Source organism: Poecile atricapillus, chromosome 1 (genome assembly GCF_030490865.1).
Source record: "Poecile atricapillus isolate bPoeAtr1 chromosome 1, bPoeAtr1.hap1, whole genome shotgun sequence".
NCBI lineage: Eukaryota > Metazoa > Chordata > Aves > Passeriformes > Paridae > Poecile > Poecile atricapillus.
The window spans coordinates 123864643-123883988 of record NC_081249.1 but is presented as its reverse complement, the minus strand read 5'-3'; the positions used below and the strand labels follow the sequence as shown (position 1 = coordinate 123883988).

The 19346-nt window shown below is 48.8% G+C and overlaps 1 protein-coding gene across 1 annotated transcript; it reads right to left on the bottom strand.

Annotated features, from left to right (window-relative positions):
* Window positions 1-10934: 10934 nt before the first annotated feature.
* Window positions 10935-18827, bottom strand: RAD51 (RAD51 recombinase). Its single transcript, XM_058849187.1, has 10 exons — window positions 18781-18827; window positions 17796-17905; window positions 17256-17393; window positions 16738-16855; window positions 16085-16176; window positions 15312-15406; window positions 14339-14452; window positions 13884-14013; window positions 12467-12588; window positions 10935-12217 (listed from the first exon to the last, which is right to left on the bottom strand). Exons 2-10 carry the CDS (start codon window positions 17880-17882, stop codon window positions 12094-12096), a joined length of 1020 nt encoding a protein of 339 aa, XP_058705170.1. The 5' UTR covers window positions 17883-17905; window positions 18781-18827; the 3' UTR covers window positions 10935-12093.
* Window positions 18828-19346: the final 519 nt, after the last annotated feature.

Genomic DNA, 19346 nt, shown 5'->3' with positions numbered 1-19346 from the left:
AGGGATGCTGAGGCTCTGGGAGAGGGTCTGGAGGACCAGGGGATGTCCTTGTGGGGATGCCGGTGGCTTTCTGTACCTGTTGGTGTCCCAGTGATGGTGGCATTGGCCTGAACTCCCTCCCTGCTCTGCACAGAGCTGGATATTTTCTTCCAGCTGGGACTCAGCCTTCTGTCCTGCCTTGGGTTCGGCACTTGAATCCTTCCCGTGTCCATCGTAACACAGAGGGGACCCTGTGTCCCCAGGCACTTGCGGCAGCCAAGGGGGCAGCCCAGGCAGCTCCAGCATTTGGGACCAGGGCTAGGACTGATGTGAAGCAGGGAGGAACCACCTCCCCAGGATCCCCCCTCATCCCCCACACGTGTCCGTGCCCTGCGGAGCCGGCTCAGCCCCATCCATCTCCCGCTGTCAGCCAGGCTTGGCTGCGGGGCCGGTATCGAGCGCCAGATGAGGAGGTGCGAGAGAGGCAGAGCTGACAGCAGGCAGGAGGATGGAGGGGGCTCAGCCCTGGGCAGGATTGGATCTGCCAGGGCTCATCCACAGCTCCTGGACCTCCTGCGTGGAACTGGATGAGCTTTAAGGTCCTTCCCCAGTCCAAGCCATTCCAGGATTCTCTGGTTGGTGTAGATGACTGCAGGTGAGTTTCCTAAACCCATTTTGAAGCACATGATACAAAATGGTTTTTCAAAATGAACATTTTTGGTCCCAAATGGGCAAATGGGAGCCAGAAAAAAACTTCAAAAAAGGGAAACAGTGAATCTTTCCCATGAGGAATAATTGCCCCAGACAGCAGGACCAGCTGGACAGAGCTGTGGAGGTTGTGGTGACCACCAAGATGAAGTAGGAGAAAAGCAGATGGTCGGATGACTCCCTGCAATGAGCCTCTGACTCAGCTGGAATGGGGAAGTAAAAGCTGCTTGGGAGGGCGGTGAGGGGAGAAGAGGAATTGACCCTGTTTTGCAGGGACTAGCGAACAGCTGGTGCGGTGGGGGGCAAGAGGGAAGTGAGAGGGCGGGAAGTGACAATACTCATTTCTCAACCAGAAATACACGTATCTGTTTGGTCAGAGTGGGCAACTCAAGCAGCAATTGGCTCTTCATTTATTTTATTTATTAATTCTTAATTTTTTCTTTAATTTGTAAAACCCTGATTGAGAAATGAGGAAGAGAATTTTAGCAGATAAAGTTATACCCTGGAGGCATCCAAGGCTGGGTTGGCCAGAGCTTGGAGCACCCTGGTTTAGTAAAAGGTGTCCATGCCCATGGCAGGGGCTGGGACTGGATGGTCTTTAAGGTCCTTTCCAATCCAAACAATTCCAGGTTCTAGGATCTCCTCTAGGGAATGTGTAGTGCAAAATAAAATTGATAATTGCAAAGATCAAAGAGTAATTTTCCTAATTATGTCCATTACTTCAAATTAATAGTTTTTTTCCCCTCCTATATATAATAAATAAAAGATATATAATACAAGTATAATTATGTATAATTAAAAAGTAATATAGAAATAGAGAAGAATTTAAAAAGTCTTTCAAACTCAAGTCTTCAACAAACCCCTTTGATTTTGTTTCACTCCTCCTGGCACCATTGTGTACACGAGTGGCATTGCTCCGGCTCTGCAGGCATCCATTGCGATGTGCCGTGGGGATCCCATTCCTAAAACCCAAGAGAGAAACCTCGGGATAGGTCCCAAGGCTTCTGGGGAAGGCTCATTTTATTTTCAGGTGCTTCAGAGACCCTTTGGCAACTGTTCATGTAGGGAAGGTGTAAAACTTAAAATCATCCAGTCATGTTAAAGGATGGAACATGAAAAACTTCCTGGTTTTGGCAAGACTGATGGGGCTTGAGGACTTAAACTCAAGGACCTGTGAGTATCTTGACTCAAGCTGCCATTAACTGAAGGGTGGGACTTCAAGTGGTTCTGGGACAATTTTTTGCTGGATGGGGACAGTCATAAATTGGATTAGGAGGGGGTGGTTTTCCCGTGAAGCTTCATGTGGATGAACTTGCAACCAAGAATGTTCATTTTAATTGACCCAGGTTGATTGGAAATCACTTCAACGGCGTCTGTTGTCGATTTAATACAACACTAATTAATGTGGAAAATTAAGGCATGATGTTATTGTATTCGTTATTGTATTTATTTGTCCCTAAATAAGAACATCTCCTCCTCCCCTACAAAATGTCATCCCTTCTAGGGACGGGGCAGGGCTTGGAGCAGCCTGGGATAGTGGAAGGTGTCCCTGCCCATGGCAGAGGGTTGGAACAAGATCAGCTTTAGGATGCCTTCCAACCCATTCCAGGATTCCATAATTCTGTGTGTTGTATTCAGGTGCACCTGGCTCTTTCAATGCCTCCAAACCTCCCACACCATCTCCTTTCCAGCCTGTCTCTTTCCACCCAGGCAAGGCTGATTTTCCACCCCAGCTGCAGTTTTCTGATCATTCCAGCTTCCAGGTTTCAGGACTTGAGTCATCTCAGCCCAGGACTCATCCTCTCTCCTTGTAGGCTTGGAATGAATCACCACAGGTTCCCCTGATGGAGACAACAATGTGTTTGGGGGCTTTGACTCATCTGATCTATTTTAAACATTTTTTTATGGAAAAATGGCATGGATTTCTCCACTTGCTGCCTGATGGTGAAGGGTTGCAGGGTGACAGAGTCACGTGGGAAATGCAGGATTTATTCAGAGCAGGCACACTCCAGGCACAGGCTGAAGAGTCAATTTGAGCCTCAAGGGCTTAAATTCAGACTATAATCATCATCAGGAAGTGTAAAAATAATTTTGCAGCAGGAGAGTTCCTGAAGGGTTTTCCCTTTATCCCAGTTTGCAGTTGGAACGCTTCTCTAAATCCTGGGCTGTCTCCCCATTCCCGAATCTTGATTTCCTATATCAATTATTTTTATAAGTTTATTTATATATAAAATAATATTAAAATTATATCTATGTTATATATGTATATAGAATTAGGCAATCAATCCTCAAGTTTCTATTTAACTTTCTGAAACTGATTTGATTTGTTTAACTAATTGTTTTTATTTATCAGCGCAGGTCTCCTCTTAAGGAGCTGCTTCCAAAGTAACCAGTTCCCAAACCATTCCAGGATTCTGTGTGAATGTGCGTGGTTCTCACTGGGACATGGCACGTCCTCTTCTAGGCTACCTTGAGCATGCTGATCCATCCAATTCTGCCCTGAGATATCACAGGATATGAAAACCTGCTTCAGCTGCACCTGGGAGGAAAGAGGAGCCAAAATCTCCCTTCAGGCATGTTTGCATCGGGTATAGGGAAGGAATTCTTCCCTGTGAGGGTGCTTGGGCCCTGGCATAGGTTGCCCAGAGCCAGGTTGCCATCTGTGGCTGCCCCTGGATCCCTGGAAGTACCAAGGTCAGGCTGGATGGGCTGATCTTGGTGAGTCCAACTGCCTTGCACAAGGGTCTAATGGAAGTTGAGTAGGAAAGCAGCTGCCACAATGGTGAGCTTTATCCCAGGAACACAAGGATGAATATTCCACACAGAGTGCAGACCAAGCACCAGCCTCTCAGCAGGGATGAAATCCAATCCCTGCTTTTTAATTGAATTAATTTCCTTTCTATGTCTTGGATTTTTCACACCAAGCAAAGATGGTTTGTTGAGTAAGAAAGAGTGAGGCTGAACTTGGATTAATCAAGAAATCGAGGTCAGTTCTCTGACAGGGGCAGATTTCCAGACCTAGGCAGGTGGATGCTGTCCCCAGGGAGGACTCAGCCCCCAAACTGCTCGATTTTCATTATCTGTAACATCTCCAGCACCATCCCGGTGCCACCTTGCCTCCGGCATCTCCTCGTGGGTGATGAAAAGCAGCTCTAAATCCTCATTATAGCAGCAGGAGACCAGACACATCGCTTCTGGGACAGCTGAAACGGGATGTCGGATTCTGGGGATGAAACTCAGCCCTTCAGCCAAGGTTTATCCAATAATGATCATTTTTAGGTTTGGATCCATTTGTCAGGAGCCTGCAGTGCCTACCCTTGGTTTACTCTCTGGTGTAACACTGTCAAGCCAAGATTAATGTTATCCAGGAGAAAAATCGATGTTTATTTATTCTAGCTGTCACTGAGCGGGATTTTAGGAGCTGTTGATCTCTCCCTGGTGAGCGGCAAGACGGAGCCTGAATTTTTCTTTTAGCTCCAAACGAAGCATCACATCTAAAGCACAGTGAGGTGGGACAAAGCCCAGCTCTTATTCCTAGCGCTTTCACCTACAAAAGCTCTTCCTGGGACATGGGGAGCAGCTATTTATTCCTCAAGTGCTCTGGCTGGACTGAGAGCACTCACAAGATGAGGGGTATTTCCACTTTTCCAGCAGATACTGGGAAAATCGTGCATTTCCACGTACGAATGGTCGGAGGAGCACTAAGAACCAGCCTTGCGGTTTACTTATGACCCATCCTGGTGCGGTATTTCTCTCTTTAGCGCCCCAAATATTCCCGTTTCCTGCGGTTCCCGCCGGGGCCCAGCGTGAGGGGTGGCGCGCAGGTGGCGCCCCCCTGCGGACAGAGGCGGGAATGGCGCTCGCAGCACAGCGCATGCGCAGTCCGGTCGTGTCCGCCCCCCGTGTGTCTCAGTGCTGCCGCCGTGTGGGAGCGGCTGGCGCTGCAGGCCCCAAATATTCCCCCGGGAATGCTGAGGGGAGCTGCCCTGACCTGCTGCAAAAGGAGGAACGAGCGAGTTCTGGATTAGCGGGAGGATGTTTCTGGAATGGAATTTGTTTCAAGAGGGTCCTCAAAGATCATCTAAACTCTTGCTTTCCGATTCTGCAGCAAAGAACACGTCCAGAACTGGCTCCTCGGCCTAATGGACCTTGTCAGTGCCTCCCATAGTGCTGCCCGGGCTTGTCTGGGAATGGGAACGGCTCTTGGGAGCTCTGGCAGAGCACCTGCAGAACAGGCGAAATCAGAAATGGGATTGTTTTGGCTGCTGCTGCTTGTGCATTTATTTTCAAGATGTTCCTCTGATCGATCTGTGTCACAGTAGCTTCCTGGAGCTGGAGTAATTTCCTAGCAGGGAACTTGACTTGGAAGCTGCATTCCAAACTTTGTCCACATTTATTTTATCTCCCACATGCAGTCGCCTAAAGAAGCAGAGATGGGGTGATGCTAACAAAAGAACATCCAAATTCATCAGTGGTAGAGGGCTTAAAGTGTGAGTGGAGGTGCCTTTAGGACACTACCAATTCCTTGGTATATGAATGGAATTTAAATGAAATAGCCAAATCCTGACAAGCTTCTATGAGCTCCAAAGCCTCTGCAGGTGTTTTACAGCCAGAGACAAGGGCCTGGAGTCTCTCCCCAAAAGCTGCCTGCTGGTTTGTTTGGCCAGGCATAGGAAAAATTGTGTATTCCCTGAGGCCGTCCTCCAGGAGAAAGGTTTATTTATGTGCCCTGGGTTTGTTCTCTTCAAAATGATGGAAACCGATTTCATTGCAAGGCCAGAGGTGCCAAATGCTTTCCTCAGCCAGAGCTCCGAGCCAGCCCTGTGGGAAGGGGTTTAATGCCCCTTTTCCCAGTCCCTGGAGGCAGCAGCACTGGAGCACTTGAGCCAAACGTGCCCGAGGTGCCGAGTGCTGGCAGGAGGCAAATCCAGGGATTGGGCAGTGGGAGTCTGCACTGCTCCTGTAATCCCAGACCTGGAGCTGTGCTTCAGAAAGCCCAGGAGATGCTGCCTCACTCAAACCTTGTTTAAAGCTCAACATCCCTCCTGCACCCTTGGAGTTAGTGTTGCTTTCGCTGTTGCTCTTTCTTTTTTTGTTTATAATAATTATGATTGTTACTGTAAATTCCCATTCCATGTCTTCCATAGGCCTTGGCTTCCCAGAGGTGGTGCTTTAGGAAAGCCCCTCCAGCCTGGGAGGTGCTTTTGGCTCCGGACACATTCCCAGTGCCCAGGAGCAGCAGGCCCTGTGCTGTTCCCAGCAGGTGAGGCAGAGAGGCCTTTCCTTCCTTCCTTATCTGCTGTACTTTGGTTTTTCAAGGGGTCTCCGGGAGTCTGAGGGAGAAGTTCTTTGTCATTCCAGGGCAGAATTAGCCCTGATCCCACTAAAAGTAGGAGGAATCATTTTATCCTTGATTCTGGATACACACGCTGTGTTTCCTCTCTTTTGCTGACACCGTGTGGTGAAGCAGAAGCTCCCAACCTTGGCAGTGCTGCTCCCTGGAATAGTTTTTATTTGTAAAGCCATGAATTCCCTGCTGGAATCCCAGTCACAGCCCCCCAGATCAATGTGCAGTTGAAGGTCTTACACCCTGACCAGGACAATTTCCTGTTTCTAGGCATGGAAAATGGGGGAAAACTCAGACTGGACTGGAGCCAGAATCCAGAATGGGGGAGTGAGGCAGCGTGCTCAGCCCAGGCTGGGGTTGGCACAGGGGGTGCTCCCTGTTGGATGGAACCCGTGTGGAACAGATCCTTCTCTTGCTTTGTCCAAGATCTGATGGCAAAGGATTGAATTCACGCCCCACTCACAAATGGGGCCTGGAGTGAAAACGGTTCTGTTAAAATTAGGCAGAGTGTGATAAGAAAAAATGGGCATCCTTTTTATGTATGAAAAAATGGAATAAAGTTGAAAAGGGGCACTTTTATTTGATGCCACCTTTCATTTTTTGCAGATAAAACCCTACAGTGAGCAATCATGAGTTTGGAAGCCAGGAGCCTTTGACATCCACAGTGGGCTTAATTTCCATTTTCTCCTCCTTTTTAGGACAGGAAAAACGACTTAACTTGTCTCATCTTTGCCCAAAGCTTTGGTGTTTGAGCAGCCAAACCCAACGGTCTCCGGCCCCACTGGCCCCTGGTCCTGCCTGAGGTGTGGAGTGAGCCCCCAGTTATCCCCAGTCACCTTCCCAGTTCAGCCCAGCACATCCCAAAGGCTCTTACGGGAATATTTATCTTTTACTTCCCTTTGTGGTAACTTCCTCTCCATCCTGCCATGAGCCATTCCTTGATTTCTTCTGGAGCAAACCCCATGGCAGAGGCAGTTTGCAAAGGAGCCCAGAGCTGTGTTTGGAGCAGGGCGAGCTGAGAGCTGCATCTGCCTGTGCTGCCCCAGCCTGGCAGCATCCACATGGAACAGCCTGGGCAGAGGGCATCAGGTGGAGCAAAATCCCTTCATGGAAGAGGTTTTCCCCTGTGCAGATCAGGCATGGAGCAGGCAGTGAACTTTGGAAATCAGCTGATTTCCCCCAGGAAGCATCACTCACATCAGCATGAACGACATGATCTGTGCCTACTGCTCAGGATTCACCCAGCCAAAATCAAGAGTAAAGGTTGGTTTGTGTTTGAGAACTTAAAATAACTTTGAAAGAGAAGAAATCACCCTTTTCTTCTTCCTTTCTTTCAGATGCTGGAATTGCCTCTGTGGATGTGAGCTCTTGCTGCAGAGAACTGCCAGGCCTCAGTGGCTGTGAGTTTGTGTTCTCACTGGGAAACTGGAAATAATTATTCATTAATTAATTGCAGAAATGTTTTCTGAAACCTTTCCCCTTTGCTGGTAGATCTTCTCTTTCTGCCTTTGAATTTACAGCTGCTCTCTGCTGTCATTTGTCCTGCCTGAACTCCTCGCAGCTCCTAACCAGGAAAACCTGGGATAACTTAGAGGGGACAGAAGTGACATTTTTAGCTGAAAACCTGGAGTAATTGAGAGGAGTCACAAGAACTGTTTGTAGGAAGATATGAGGGGATGTCCAGGGGAGTGAGGTGGCATTTTTGAGGGGAAAGCTGAGGTGATGTTTAGGGGAGAGAGTGCCCATTTTTGGGGAAGAAAAGAGTTAATCAATACTGTACAGGAAGGAGAATTTTGGGGGTATAACTCATTATAATCTGTAGGGATTAATACAGAATGAATATTAATAGAATGAATATTTTGGAGTAAAAATGAGGTACTCAGTAGTAGACAAGTTAGGAAAATTTTGGAGACAAAACTTGAGAAAATCTCAAGAGTAGATAATGAACATTTTGAGGGAAAAATTGGTTGATGAGTACTGAGCATGTAGGGAAAATTTTGGGGCTAAATCAGAGCTGATGTCTAGGGGAGAGCATGAACATATTGAGGTAACATGAGGGAATCAGTCATGGGCAGATGGGGAAATTTTGGGGGGCAAAAATAATATGAAATAATCTGTAGGGAGGAGATTTTGATGTAAAAAATGAGGTCATCAGTAGTAGACATGGAAAAATTTGTTGGGCAAATCTTGAGAGAAGCTACATGGTAAAAAATAAATATATTGAAGGGAAAATGAGGGAATCAGTAGTGGACAGGTAGGGGAATTTTAGGGGGAAAAACAATCTAAAGGTTGAGAATGAATATTCTAAGGTAAAGTGAGGTAATGAACTGGGGACAGGTAAGGAAAAATTTGGGGTAAAACTGGAGTAAATCTAGGGAAAAGTGAACACTGACATAAACTGAGGATGTCACTGGGAGTAGACAAAGAAATTTTTGGGGTAAAACTTGGAAAGATCTGTAGGGCTGAGAATTAACATATTGAGGTAGAAATGAGGTGATCAGGAGTGGACCAGCTAGGGAGAATTTGGGGGGAGAACCCTGAGATAATATGTAAGAAGGTGATGTGTTTTTGAGAAAAACTGATGTGATGTGTAGGGGAGAGAATTTGGGGATAAAACAGACATAACTTGTGTGGTTTTGGTTTTAAAATCTAGTTAGTATACAGGGGACAAACCAGACATTTTGGTAGTAAAATCTGAGTTAATCTGTGGGTGAAAGAATGAATATTTTGAGTTTAAAAGGAGGTAATCAGTATTGGGCAGGTAAGGAAAATTGAGAGGGTAAGATGTGAGATTATCTCTTGGAAAGAACAGGAACATCCTGAGGTAAAATTGCTGCGGACAGGTGGGTAAATCTGGGGGGTAAGACTTGAGAGAATATTTTGAGGTAAAAATGAGGTACTCAGTGGTGGAGAGGTAGGGAAAATTTCAGGGGTAAAACCTGAGGTGATCTGTAGCAGAGAGAATGCACTTCATGGGGTAAACTGAGATCATCAGTAATAGACAGGTAGGGAAATTATTGGGGGGTAAAAATTGAAAGCATCCATCAGGTAAGGAGTGAAAATATTGAGGTGAAAATGAGGAAATAGGTAGTGGAGAGGGAGGGAAAATTTTGGGGATAAAGGTTGTGGTAATTGCCAGAGTAAAGAAAGAGCGCTTTATTGTAAAAAAATGAGGAAAACAGAAGGGGACAGACAGGGAATACTGGGGAGGGAATGTGAAATAATCCCCAGGGAAGAGAATGAACATCATAAGGTAAACTGAGGTAATCACTTGTGGACAGGTAATGAAAATTTTGGGCACAGAAATTGCTATTTTCTCCAGGATGGAGAATTAGTGTTTTGAGGTAAAAAATGAGGTAGGGAAGGGTTAGGGTTAGGTAAAAAGGTAAAGGTTAGGTAAAAAGGTAAAAGAGGTCGGGAAGACCTTGAGGGGTAAAACTTGGAATAATTTTAGAAGTATTTTGGAGAAGATATCTGATATTATTTGTAGGGGACAAAATGAACATGAAGTGGATGAGACAGACAAAACCTGTGTGGTTCTCACTTTTAAAAATAGGTAATACATAGATGACAAAATGCTGGTTGCTGAGATTGATAATTCCATACATTTGGCTGCTGAAATTTCCCAGCCCAGGGGCTTTGGTTGACAGGGCAGCGCAAAGATTGTTCTCTGTGTGGTGCCCAGATTTGGGGTTCAGCTTTGCTAGTTAAGATGAATTATAGCTATAGCCCTGAATTCCCTGCTGATCTCCTGCTGGAATAACCTTACAGTGCCTCGTGCAGCATGGATATTCCCACGCAGAGCTGCCTATTTAAAACCAGCTGGGCCAGGAACCAGCAGAAGTTCCAAGGAAGCTCAGTGGAATGGAGACAAGGACAGGTTTATGTTCCATAGAATTTGCTATTTCTAACCCTCATCCCCCAGCCCCACCCATGTCCCTGGGGGGCACCTGACAGAGTTCCCTGGAATTCAGCAGATTCCACCCCGCCGAGCACGGGGCTCCAGTTGATGTTTTAAAGCAGGAGAAGGCGGTGTCCAGACGTGCTCCTGGCCCGTGCTGAGGCAGCCCCTGTGCCCACGGGAGAACATCACTCCCTGCAGAAGCTGAGTTCATTCCAGAGTCTCGGGAGTGGCCTCTGGAAGTCCTTTTCCCTGAGGAAAGCGATGCAGATCCCTGCCTTCAAGGCACCTGCACACTGCAGGTGTGGCCCACCTGTGAAAGCTTTCTATTGGTTCTGCAGTTCCAGCTGGCTCCCTGAAAATGTCCAAATGTAATCCAAACAAATTTGACTGTAACCTGTTATTTTAGGGCACCTCTGAGGGCATTGCTAGGGATTTAATTTCTGTGAGGGAAATTCCCTTGGCTTTAACACTGCTGATGGAGGATGTCCCCAGGCTGGAAGGGAAGGGATTGGGGGTGGCTGGGACAGACCTGGTGGGTGTGGGCCCTCCCTACTCCCCCCTGACTCCCTCCTGAGGAGGGGACCCTCCCTGACCCTCAGCCTGGTACCCACAACACCAGAAGAATCTTTTTGGAACTTTTTATTCAGTGTAGGCAGATAATTCTCATAGAGAAACCCCAAAAATAAAGGATATGGGATCGGGCCAGGCAGTGTTCTGCTTTAAATTAAAATGGACTGGGGAAAAATAAATCTGTGGAACAGCTCACTCACCCTACTGGACCGGGTTCTGTGTGATCAGCTGTGATTCCTGCTGTTCACATGGGATTTGCAGCCTGTGAGACTCCAATGAAATGCCAGGTTCTGAGCACAAGAGAACATAATGGGAAATCTCTCTGGATCAGGCAGTGTACCAAGGGTCTGGCAGTGCCCAGCTTTCCTAGCTGTAATTTGGGGGGGGTCCCAGCACAGACCCCCCCAGCACATCCTGCTGCTTCCTTGAGTCTCCTTTAACCAGGATCCTTTTTTGGGGTGGGGGCACCCAAACCCAGCAGAACTGGCTTTAATCAGTTTTGGGGGGATCTCCCCTCCTCACCCAATTGCCGCTGCCAAAACCCAGCCTGAGGCTCAGCTCCCCATTCCCTCAATCTCTCCAAGGAACTGCACTTGAATTTCCCAATCCAGCAGAGGAGTGCTGTTCTCCTCACTTTGTAGCTTAATTGCAGTAACTGCTTAAGAAATAATTAAAAGAAATTAAAAGAACAAAGAGACAATAAAGAAGAACTGCCAGCTCCAACCAAGGGGCGCTCAAGCAGCTTCTCAATGATTTGCTTTAATTAACCAATGTAAATGAACCAATTAAGATCACATCAACCCATTATTCTTTTTAATTGAGTTCTAGAGAAAAACTGCAGAATAGAAAAGAACCTTTTCAACCCCCAAAGCTCTTCTAGGAGACCCACAGGGCAGGGCTGCACTGCACCCCCAGAGAATTGGGAGAAAAAACAAACCCAGACTGAGATTCCTGGGAGATTGGTGCAGCTTCTGCCAGCCAGAACAATCCTTGGTCTGAACACACCCCTGTAAATCCCAGGAACCTGGGATATCATCAATATCCTCAGGGGACTTTTTACTAAAAGCAGATTTCCACAGAGAACTAATGAAATACAGAAAATTAAATGGAAATGTAAAGGAACAGCTCCCTTGAGCCAGGAGGTTGCAGCATCCAAAGAAAATGAAGAAAAAGGTTACGGATTGGGACCACCACAAATCCCAAATTCCTCATGTAGAATACTTTTTTGGTTTATAAATCACTTTTTAGTGGGCAAACCCTTCAGTTTTGCTTCCAATTCACCAAGTTCCCAACTGTGGCCACCAAGACTCTGCTGCACCATGTGCTGGTGGGATCCAGGGAAACACACAGGGTATGGTCCTCTGGGAATGTTGCTGAGGAAGCACAGGGACCTCAGCTGTGCCTGCAGCCCAGAGGGAGATCTCTTCCCAACAGCTCCGGCTGTGCTCAGTGTGTCCTGATGGTTCCCACACAGACACACCACAGCTTCCTCCGCCCACTGCATTGGGAATTATCCCTAAGGTGCCACCAGGAACGGAGCCTCTTACAGACACAGTCTTGGGATTCAGGGGAAGAGAAGGAGTTTTCAGTCTTTAGCATCTCCCACTCCGTCAGCATTGATAGCAAACATGGCTTCAGCCTCGGGAAGACACGGAGAGTCATAGATTTTACAGATCCTGGTCTCACCTCGGCCCTTCCGCAGGTACAGCCTGACAGGGAGAGGGAAGGAAACAGGTCAGGATGGACAGCTGCTCCCAGAAAATCATCCTAATACATAAAGGAGTAAACAGAGCTTAGTAGGAACTTTCTGAGATGTTAATTTCCCTGCAGACTGAGGGCCCAGAGTGATGCTGAGCTGAAGCACAGACTATGGAAACCCCAGAAGTAAAAGCTACTCGGCCAATTCCATAAAACATTCCCAACCCAGGCTCCTGGGATATGACCAACTCTTGTCTCACCTGGTGGTGGAAGCATGGGCGATGATATTGCCTCCAATGGGCTTTTTGGGATCTGCAGCGAACATGGCAGCTCCATCTACCTGTGCCACCACCTGGTTCGTGATGACGACAGCCACTCCAAACTGCAGGAGAAACAGCCCAAAGCCAATTATTTCTCACAATTGGAACAGAAAAGCAGGGAAAAGGACACAGAAGCACTCCTGGTGACCATAACTGTGGGATCCAGCCTCTCCAAACCAATGGGAGCAGAGGTGGAGACAACGGCCTTGGGACCAAATTGCTGGGGTTTGTAAGAAAACCACTGCGTTTTACTTTGGCAATCATATTGGGTTTGTATGGCCAGGATTTGTAGCGGGGGGCACAGAGGTGGCTTCTGTGAGAAGCTGCTGGAAGCTTCCGCCATGTCTGGCAGAGCCAATCCCAGGATGGCTCCAAAAGGGACATGCTGCTGGCCAAGGCTGGGCCAAGTAGAAATGGTGGCAGTGCCTCTGTAATAACAGATGTAAGAAAAAATCAAAACAAAACTTGTGGTGCAGCTTCAATTCCAGCTGGAAAAGAGTAGGAGTGAGAATATGAGGAGAACAAGATGCAGACACCAAGGGCAGTGAAGAAGGAGGGGGAGGAGGTGCTCCAGGCACCAGAGTCGAGATTCCTCTGCAGGGTGTGGTGAGGATCATGGTGATCCTCCCTGCAGCCCATGGGGATCCACAGGGGATGCAGAGATCCACCGGCAGCCCGTGGAGGAGCCCCATGCTGGAACGGGTGGATGCCTGGAGGAGGATCCAGAGGGAGATCCAGTGGAGAGAGGGGCCCTGTGTCCAGTCTGGAGCAGCCTGTCCTTGAAGGACTGACCCCGTGGAAGAGTGACCCACACTGCAGCAGCTTGAGGGGCACCACTGCCTGTGGGATGGACTCAGATTGCAGCAGTTCACAGGGAGTTGCTGCTTGTGAGATGGAGCCACATCGGAGAAGTTTGTGGAGAACTGTCTCCTATGGGAGGGACCCCATGGTGCAGCAGGGGAAGGACTCTTCTCCCTCAGCAGTGGGAGAAGCCTTGGGTGGATGAACTGACCAAACCTGCCATTCCCATCTCACTGTGCCACTGGCACAGGAGGTAGAGCTGGGAAAGAGGGAGAAGTGGGGGCAAAGTGTTTTTAAGAGCTTATTTTACTTCTCATTATCCTGCTCTGAGTTTGTTAGTAATTAAGTCACTTCAAATCTCTAAGATGAGCCTGTTTTTCCCTTGATGGTAATTGATGAGTGTGGTCTCTCCATCCTTACCTCAACTCAACTCACAACTCTCCATTACATTTTCTCTCCTCTGTCCAATTTCAGAGGAGGGTGAGTGAGTGGCATTCATGGGTGCCTGATGCTTGGCCGGCATCAACCCATGACACAAAGCCCAGCCAATGCTCACCTCGTCCGCCAGGCGCAGCAGCATCCGCAGGAACCTGGCCAGGTGCATCTGCCTGGCGGAGAGCTCCCCCCTTCCCGAGTAATCCGTGCGGTACAGGGCTGTGGCACTGTCCACGATCAGCAGCGCGTACCTGGGAAAGGGCAGGCAGAGCTGTAAGTCTCAGTTCCAATCCCAAGCTGCCTGCACAGCTTTCCTGGGAGCTTGGAAATCATCAGTACTGTTTCTAATCACAGTTCTAAACTGAGCTTCCAAGTCGCTCCTCAGGCTGGCACTGAGGAACCATGAATTCCCTGTGTTTGTACAGCCACATCAGCTGCAGCCAGTTGCTGGTACGCAAAATTCCAGCAGCAAGAGGTGCTGCTGACACCTGACTGCCCATGGAGCCAGCTGGATCCTGGGAGAAGCCAAAAGCTAATCCAATGTGTAAACAAAATCCATTAAATCAGTGTAATTACCGTGATTCAGCCATCATGGCTGAAGCCTGGTACAGCAGCTGGGTCTGGTGGTCGGTGTTAAAGCCCCGAGCATAGGCCACGTTGTCCAGGACATCGCTGCCAGACAGACCATACCTGCAAAATCAAGGAAAATAAAGGGATGGACCTTGAGTGACAACTTCATCCACAGCAGTTAGCCAGGAGCTTTGCCAAAAGACTGGAAGAAAAACTCACATCCCCAGCAGAGATAAAAACAGAGGGAAAAAATGCAACCCGTGGTGATGAAAAGAGAAGGGAATGACCGGAACCATTTGAAGTGGATAAGAGGAAACGGCCTCAGGTGATACCAGGGAAGGTTTAGGCTGGATATTGGGAAGTCTCTTAGAGGAAAGGCTGTCCAGCCCTGGCACAGCTGCCCAGGGCAGTGGTGGAGGCCCCACCCCTGGAGGGATTTAAAGCCATGTGGATGTGGCACCTGGGGACATGGGACAGTGGTGGCCTCGGCAGCACCGGGGAGCGGCTGTGCACGGGGATCTCCCAGGGCTCCTCCAACCTGAACCATTCCACGATTCCAAGGACTCTACACAGCCAGCACAGACACACCTGTGCCTGCTGCAAACATCCTTTCACTTCCTCTCCTTCGTTTGGCTGCCAAATATTCCCTGGTGACAGGGAACATGGGAGCAGTCCTTTCTGCAGGAGGAGCAGGATTAGATCAAATTCCTTTCAGAAAGAGTGAACAGGATCCAGCCAGTCCTGTCCCCAGCTGCTCGGGAAGCTCCCAGTCCCTTCCAGTAGCAAAAGAGAGGGAAATCACCTCGTACCAAGGGACAATGACACAAGAGCTGTGGGGGGAGAGTGGCAGGGACAGGAGAGGAATGGTAACACCAGAGCTTTCCAAAGGGAACACTTGCCAAATCAACCTCTAGAACCTGTGGAAAATGTTTTCCAAATGAGTTGTGAGTCCATTTATTCCTGTCTTCCACTCACAGACCTTTCAGCCACGGCCAGGAGCCGCTCTGGACGGAAGGTCCCCTCCGTGTCGATGTACATGGCTTTTCCCTCGCCACCTCCACGGTCTATGGGGAGCTAAAGGAGAAAGAAAGGAATGAGTAGGGAATAAAGCATCCATAAATACAGCAGATATTGCCACATGCCCTCATTAAGCTCATACAATAAATAACATCCCAAGTTATTGTGACTGCAGTCCCATTTAGCTGGGAAAAGTGAGAGGAAAGATCCCTGGTCCCCATCGCTGACACTTACCTTTTGTAGTACCTGTTACCCTGGAGTGCCAGGACAAGGGGGAATGGCTTCCCACTAACACAGGGCACGGATAAATGGGATATTGGGAAGAAATTCTTCCCTGGGAGAGTGCTGAGGCCCTGGCACAGGCTGCCCAGTGAAGCTGTGCCTGCCCCTGTATCCCTGGAAGTGTCCAAGGCCAGGATGGATGGGGCTTGGAGCAAGCTGGGATAGTGGAAGGTGTCCCTACCCATGGAACTGGATGAGCTTTAAGGTCCCTTCCCACCCAAACCATTCCAGCATTCCATGACTCCACACAAGATGACAGGTGCTCAGCTTTGATCTGGGAAGTTTAGGGAGTCAACTGAATGATCAAATTAAATCCAAGCTTCTAATATTTTAGGAAGTAGCAATCTCTAGACAGTAATAAACACTTAGAAAGTCAAAGAAAGTGCCGAAATTAGCAAATATCCCAAGGCTGTGGGGTCTGAATATTGGATTGTAATGAGGTGAACCCCCCACCTGACAGGTGACGGCCAACGTGTGACACAGCTGCGTCTTCCCAGTACGGAATTCCCCGAATAATTCTGTTATGGACCCTGTTTCTATTCCTCCTGAAGGGAAAATAACAATAGTAATTATTTATAAAACTTAAAAGGTCACACGCTGCGTGTATGATCTATGTATCTATGGATCTATCTCGCACATAAATCATTACATTTACAGAGACTCAGTTAAACACTGAATTTGGCTGAAAGTTGCAAAACTAAGAGGGAAAACTGCTTGTCATCATAAGGTTTGATCATGCTGTGGTTAGGAAGTTCATGGGTATTTTTGAAGATGCTGTAGAGTTGAAATTACTTGTTTTCATTTTTGCATTACCAGAGGAATGGGGAGATGGTGATACCTGGTTTTGTTTTCCCTAAATGCATCATGGACTTAAATAAACCAGAAACATCCAAAAATGAACCATCCTGGGTCTTGCACCATGACTAAAAGGTCTAAAAGGTATTTCTGCAGCTTCTAAAATAAGAGAAATTATTCAAGAGCAGTCCTAGAAGTTTTTCATCCAACCAGGACTTGCCTTACCTGGTTCTGTGCAAGGATCCCACCATGGGAAAACCCCACCCTAATAACTGAGGTTAAGCAGGAAAGAGAAATAATAAAATGCTGACCTTGAAGCAGCTTATCCAGCTCTTTGGAGCCAGTGGTGATCTGGATGATCTCCGACCGCCGCTGGTGGAATTCTGTGGCCGTGGTGAAGCCCATGGGAACCAGTTTGGCTGCTTCAGCCTGAGGGAAAACCCAAGCAAGCAGTGCCAGGGAAGTTCATGCTGTTTGTTAATCCCCCAGTAATTAATATTTCCTGCCTTGTGAAGAGGTGCCTATAACATTCCATGCACATTTCACAGACCTTGCACTAGTTGGTGCCTCTGAAAAGAACTGAAATTCTGCTCCGAGAAAAAGCTCCAACATCCCTTTTTTTGTGTTTTATGGAAATATCCTCCCCTTGTCCCCCACCTGTTCAGTTCAGTCCTGTCCTGGTTGTTTTGCCTTTTCTCATCACAAGTCATGTCACACCTCTAATCACCCTTACTGCCCTTTGGAAACCTTCCAAATTCACCACAATGCTTTCAGCCAGCAGAAATCAACCTGTGGAATATCTCAGGTTAAAGTTCCAGAACATCCTTACCAAGATTTTGTCGGCTTTGGCTTCACTGATGCCTTTAATGTTCAGCAGCTCCTTCTTCGGTGCATAAGCCACAGCCTCCACTGTGTGAAATCCAGCTTCTTCCAGCTTCTTCACATCATTGGCATTTATGCCACATTGCTGGGAGGGAGGAAAAATGTCACATGTTGGTATTTTTGGGTATTTCTGGGTTTTTTGTTTGTTTGGTTTTTTTTTAACAGAACACAAGTAAGAATTTAGCAATGGTGTTTTCAGTTTCACCTTGCTTTAAAATAAAAAGGTTTAGGTTGGATATTAATGAGGAATTCTTCCCTGTGGAGGTGGTGAAGCCCTGGTGGAGAGCCTGGAAGTGCTCAAGTCCAGGATGGATGGGGTTTGGAGCAAGCTGGGATAGTGAAAGGTGTCCCTTCCCATGGCAGGGGATGGAATGGGATGAGCTTTTAAGGTTCCTTCCAAACCAAACCATCAAAGGATTCCATTTCAGGAAAAAGAGCAGCAAGTCTATCTGCGGAAAACTTCCTCCAGAGGTAATGCCTTACCTACCTCCAACCTGGATATGAGCTGTGGCCCAAAGCTCTCCTCCTCTGCTGATGTGTCTGCGCTGGCCTCGAGCTGCATCTGCATGGCCATGGCAGCGAGGGACCAGGACACCCCTGGAAGGAACCAAACATTTCAGTGTTCCCTTTCAGCAATACGTTATGTGGTCACATGAATCAGAATCATGGAGTTATTAAAGCTGGAAAAGCCCTCTGAACTGGCCCCTGATGTTGGGGTTGGGCTGTGCCCCAGACCTTGCCCTCAGGACTGCCACAAACACCTTGGAAAAGGCTGGAAGACCCTGCAGAGGACCTGTACCACCCCTGGGACTGCTGAACAGGATGGCAAGCAGGAGCTGTCATGGATAGGATACTGATGGATACAAGGGAATTCACACACTTGGGATATAAGATACAATTTGCATATTATAATGACAGGACAAGGGGGAATGGATTGAAACTGACGGAGGGGTAATATACATTGAATACTGGGAAGAAATTCTTTCCTATGAGGGTGCTGAGGCTTTGGCACAGAGAAGATGTATCCCTGGATCAATCTGGGATCCCTGGAGATGACCAAGACCAGGCTGGACGGGGCTTGGAGCAAGCTGGGATAGTGGAAGGTTTCTCTGTCCATGGCAGAGGGTGGGACTTCACAGCCAATCCGGCATTCGACGATCCCAAATTTAACGGGGGCCCGGCCAGCAGCACCTCCCAAGTACGATCTGGAACTCTTGGGATTCCCCATGCCGTGTCCCCCCCCATTTTGCTCAACTCCAGCCCTTTCTTTAACGCCCCTCACGGCTCCCCCACAGGTGACGGCCTTCCCACCCCTCCCCCGCCCTTCATGCTCCCGCGGCCGCTCCCCGCACCGGGGAGGCGCCGGGGGAGCCCCGAGAGGATTGGGCGGGGGGGATCCTGTGTCCCCCGGTCCGTCCGGCCCGCCTCAGCCCGTGCCCGTCCCTGTCCGTGTCCCGGTGTCCGTCCCTCACCGCCGCCCCGCTCCGGCCGTTCGGGCGCTCCCGCCGCCGCCTCACGTGACCCCGCGCGCCCGCCCGCGCAGGCGCCGCCCCGCCCCCGGCGGCGCCTTAAAGGGGAGCGCGGGAAGCGGCGCCGGGCGTGGACCGGGAATAGGGACACGGACCGGGAACAGGGACACGGAACGGGAACAGGGACACGGACCGGGAATAGGGACACGGACCGGGAACATGGACACGGAACGGGAATAGGGACACGGACCGGGAACAGGGACACGGAACGGGAACAGGGACGCGGACCGGGAATAGGGACGCGGACCGGGAATAGGGACACGGACCGGGAACATGGACACGGAACGGGAATAGGGACACGGAACGGGAATGGGGGCACGGAACGGGAACGGGGGCACGGAACGGGAACGGGGGCACGCAACGGGAACGGGGGCATGCAACGGGAACATGGAACGGGAACAGGAATAGGGACATGGAACGGGAACGGGGACACGGACCGCAGCCCTGGGGCATTGCGGCCTTCCTTTCTAACTCCCTTTCCTTCCTCTCTCCTTCCTGTCTTTTTGTTT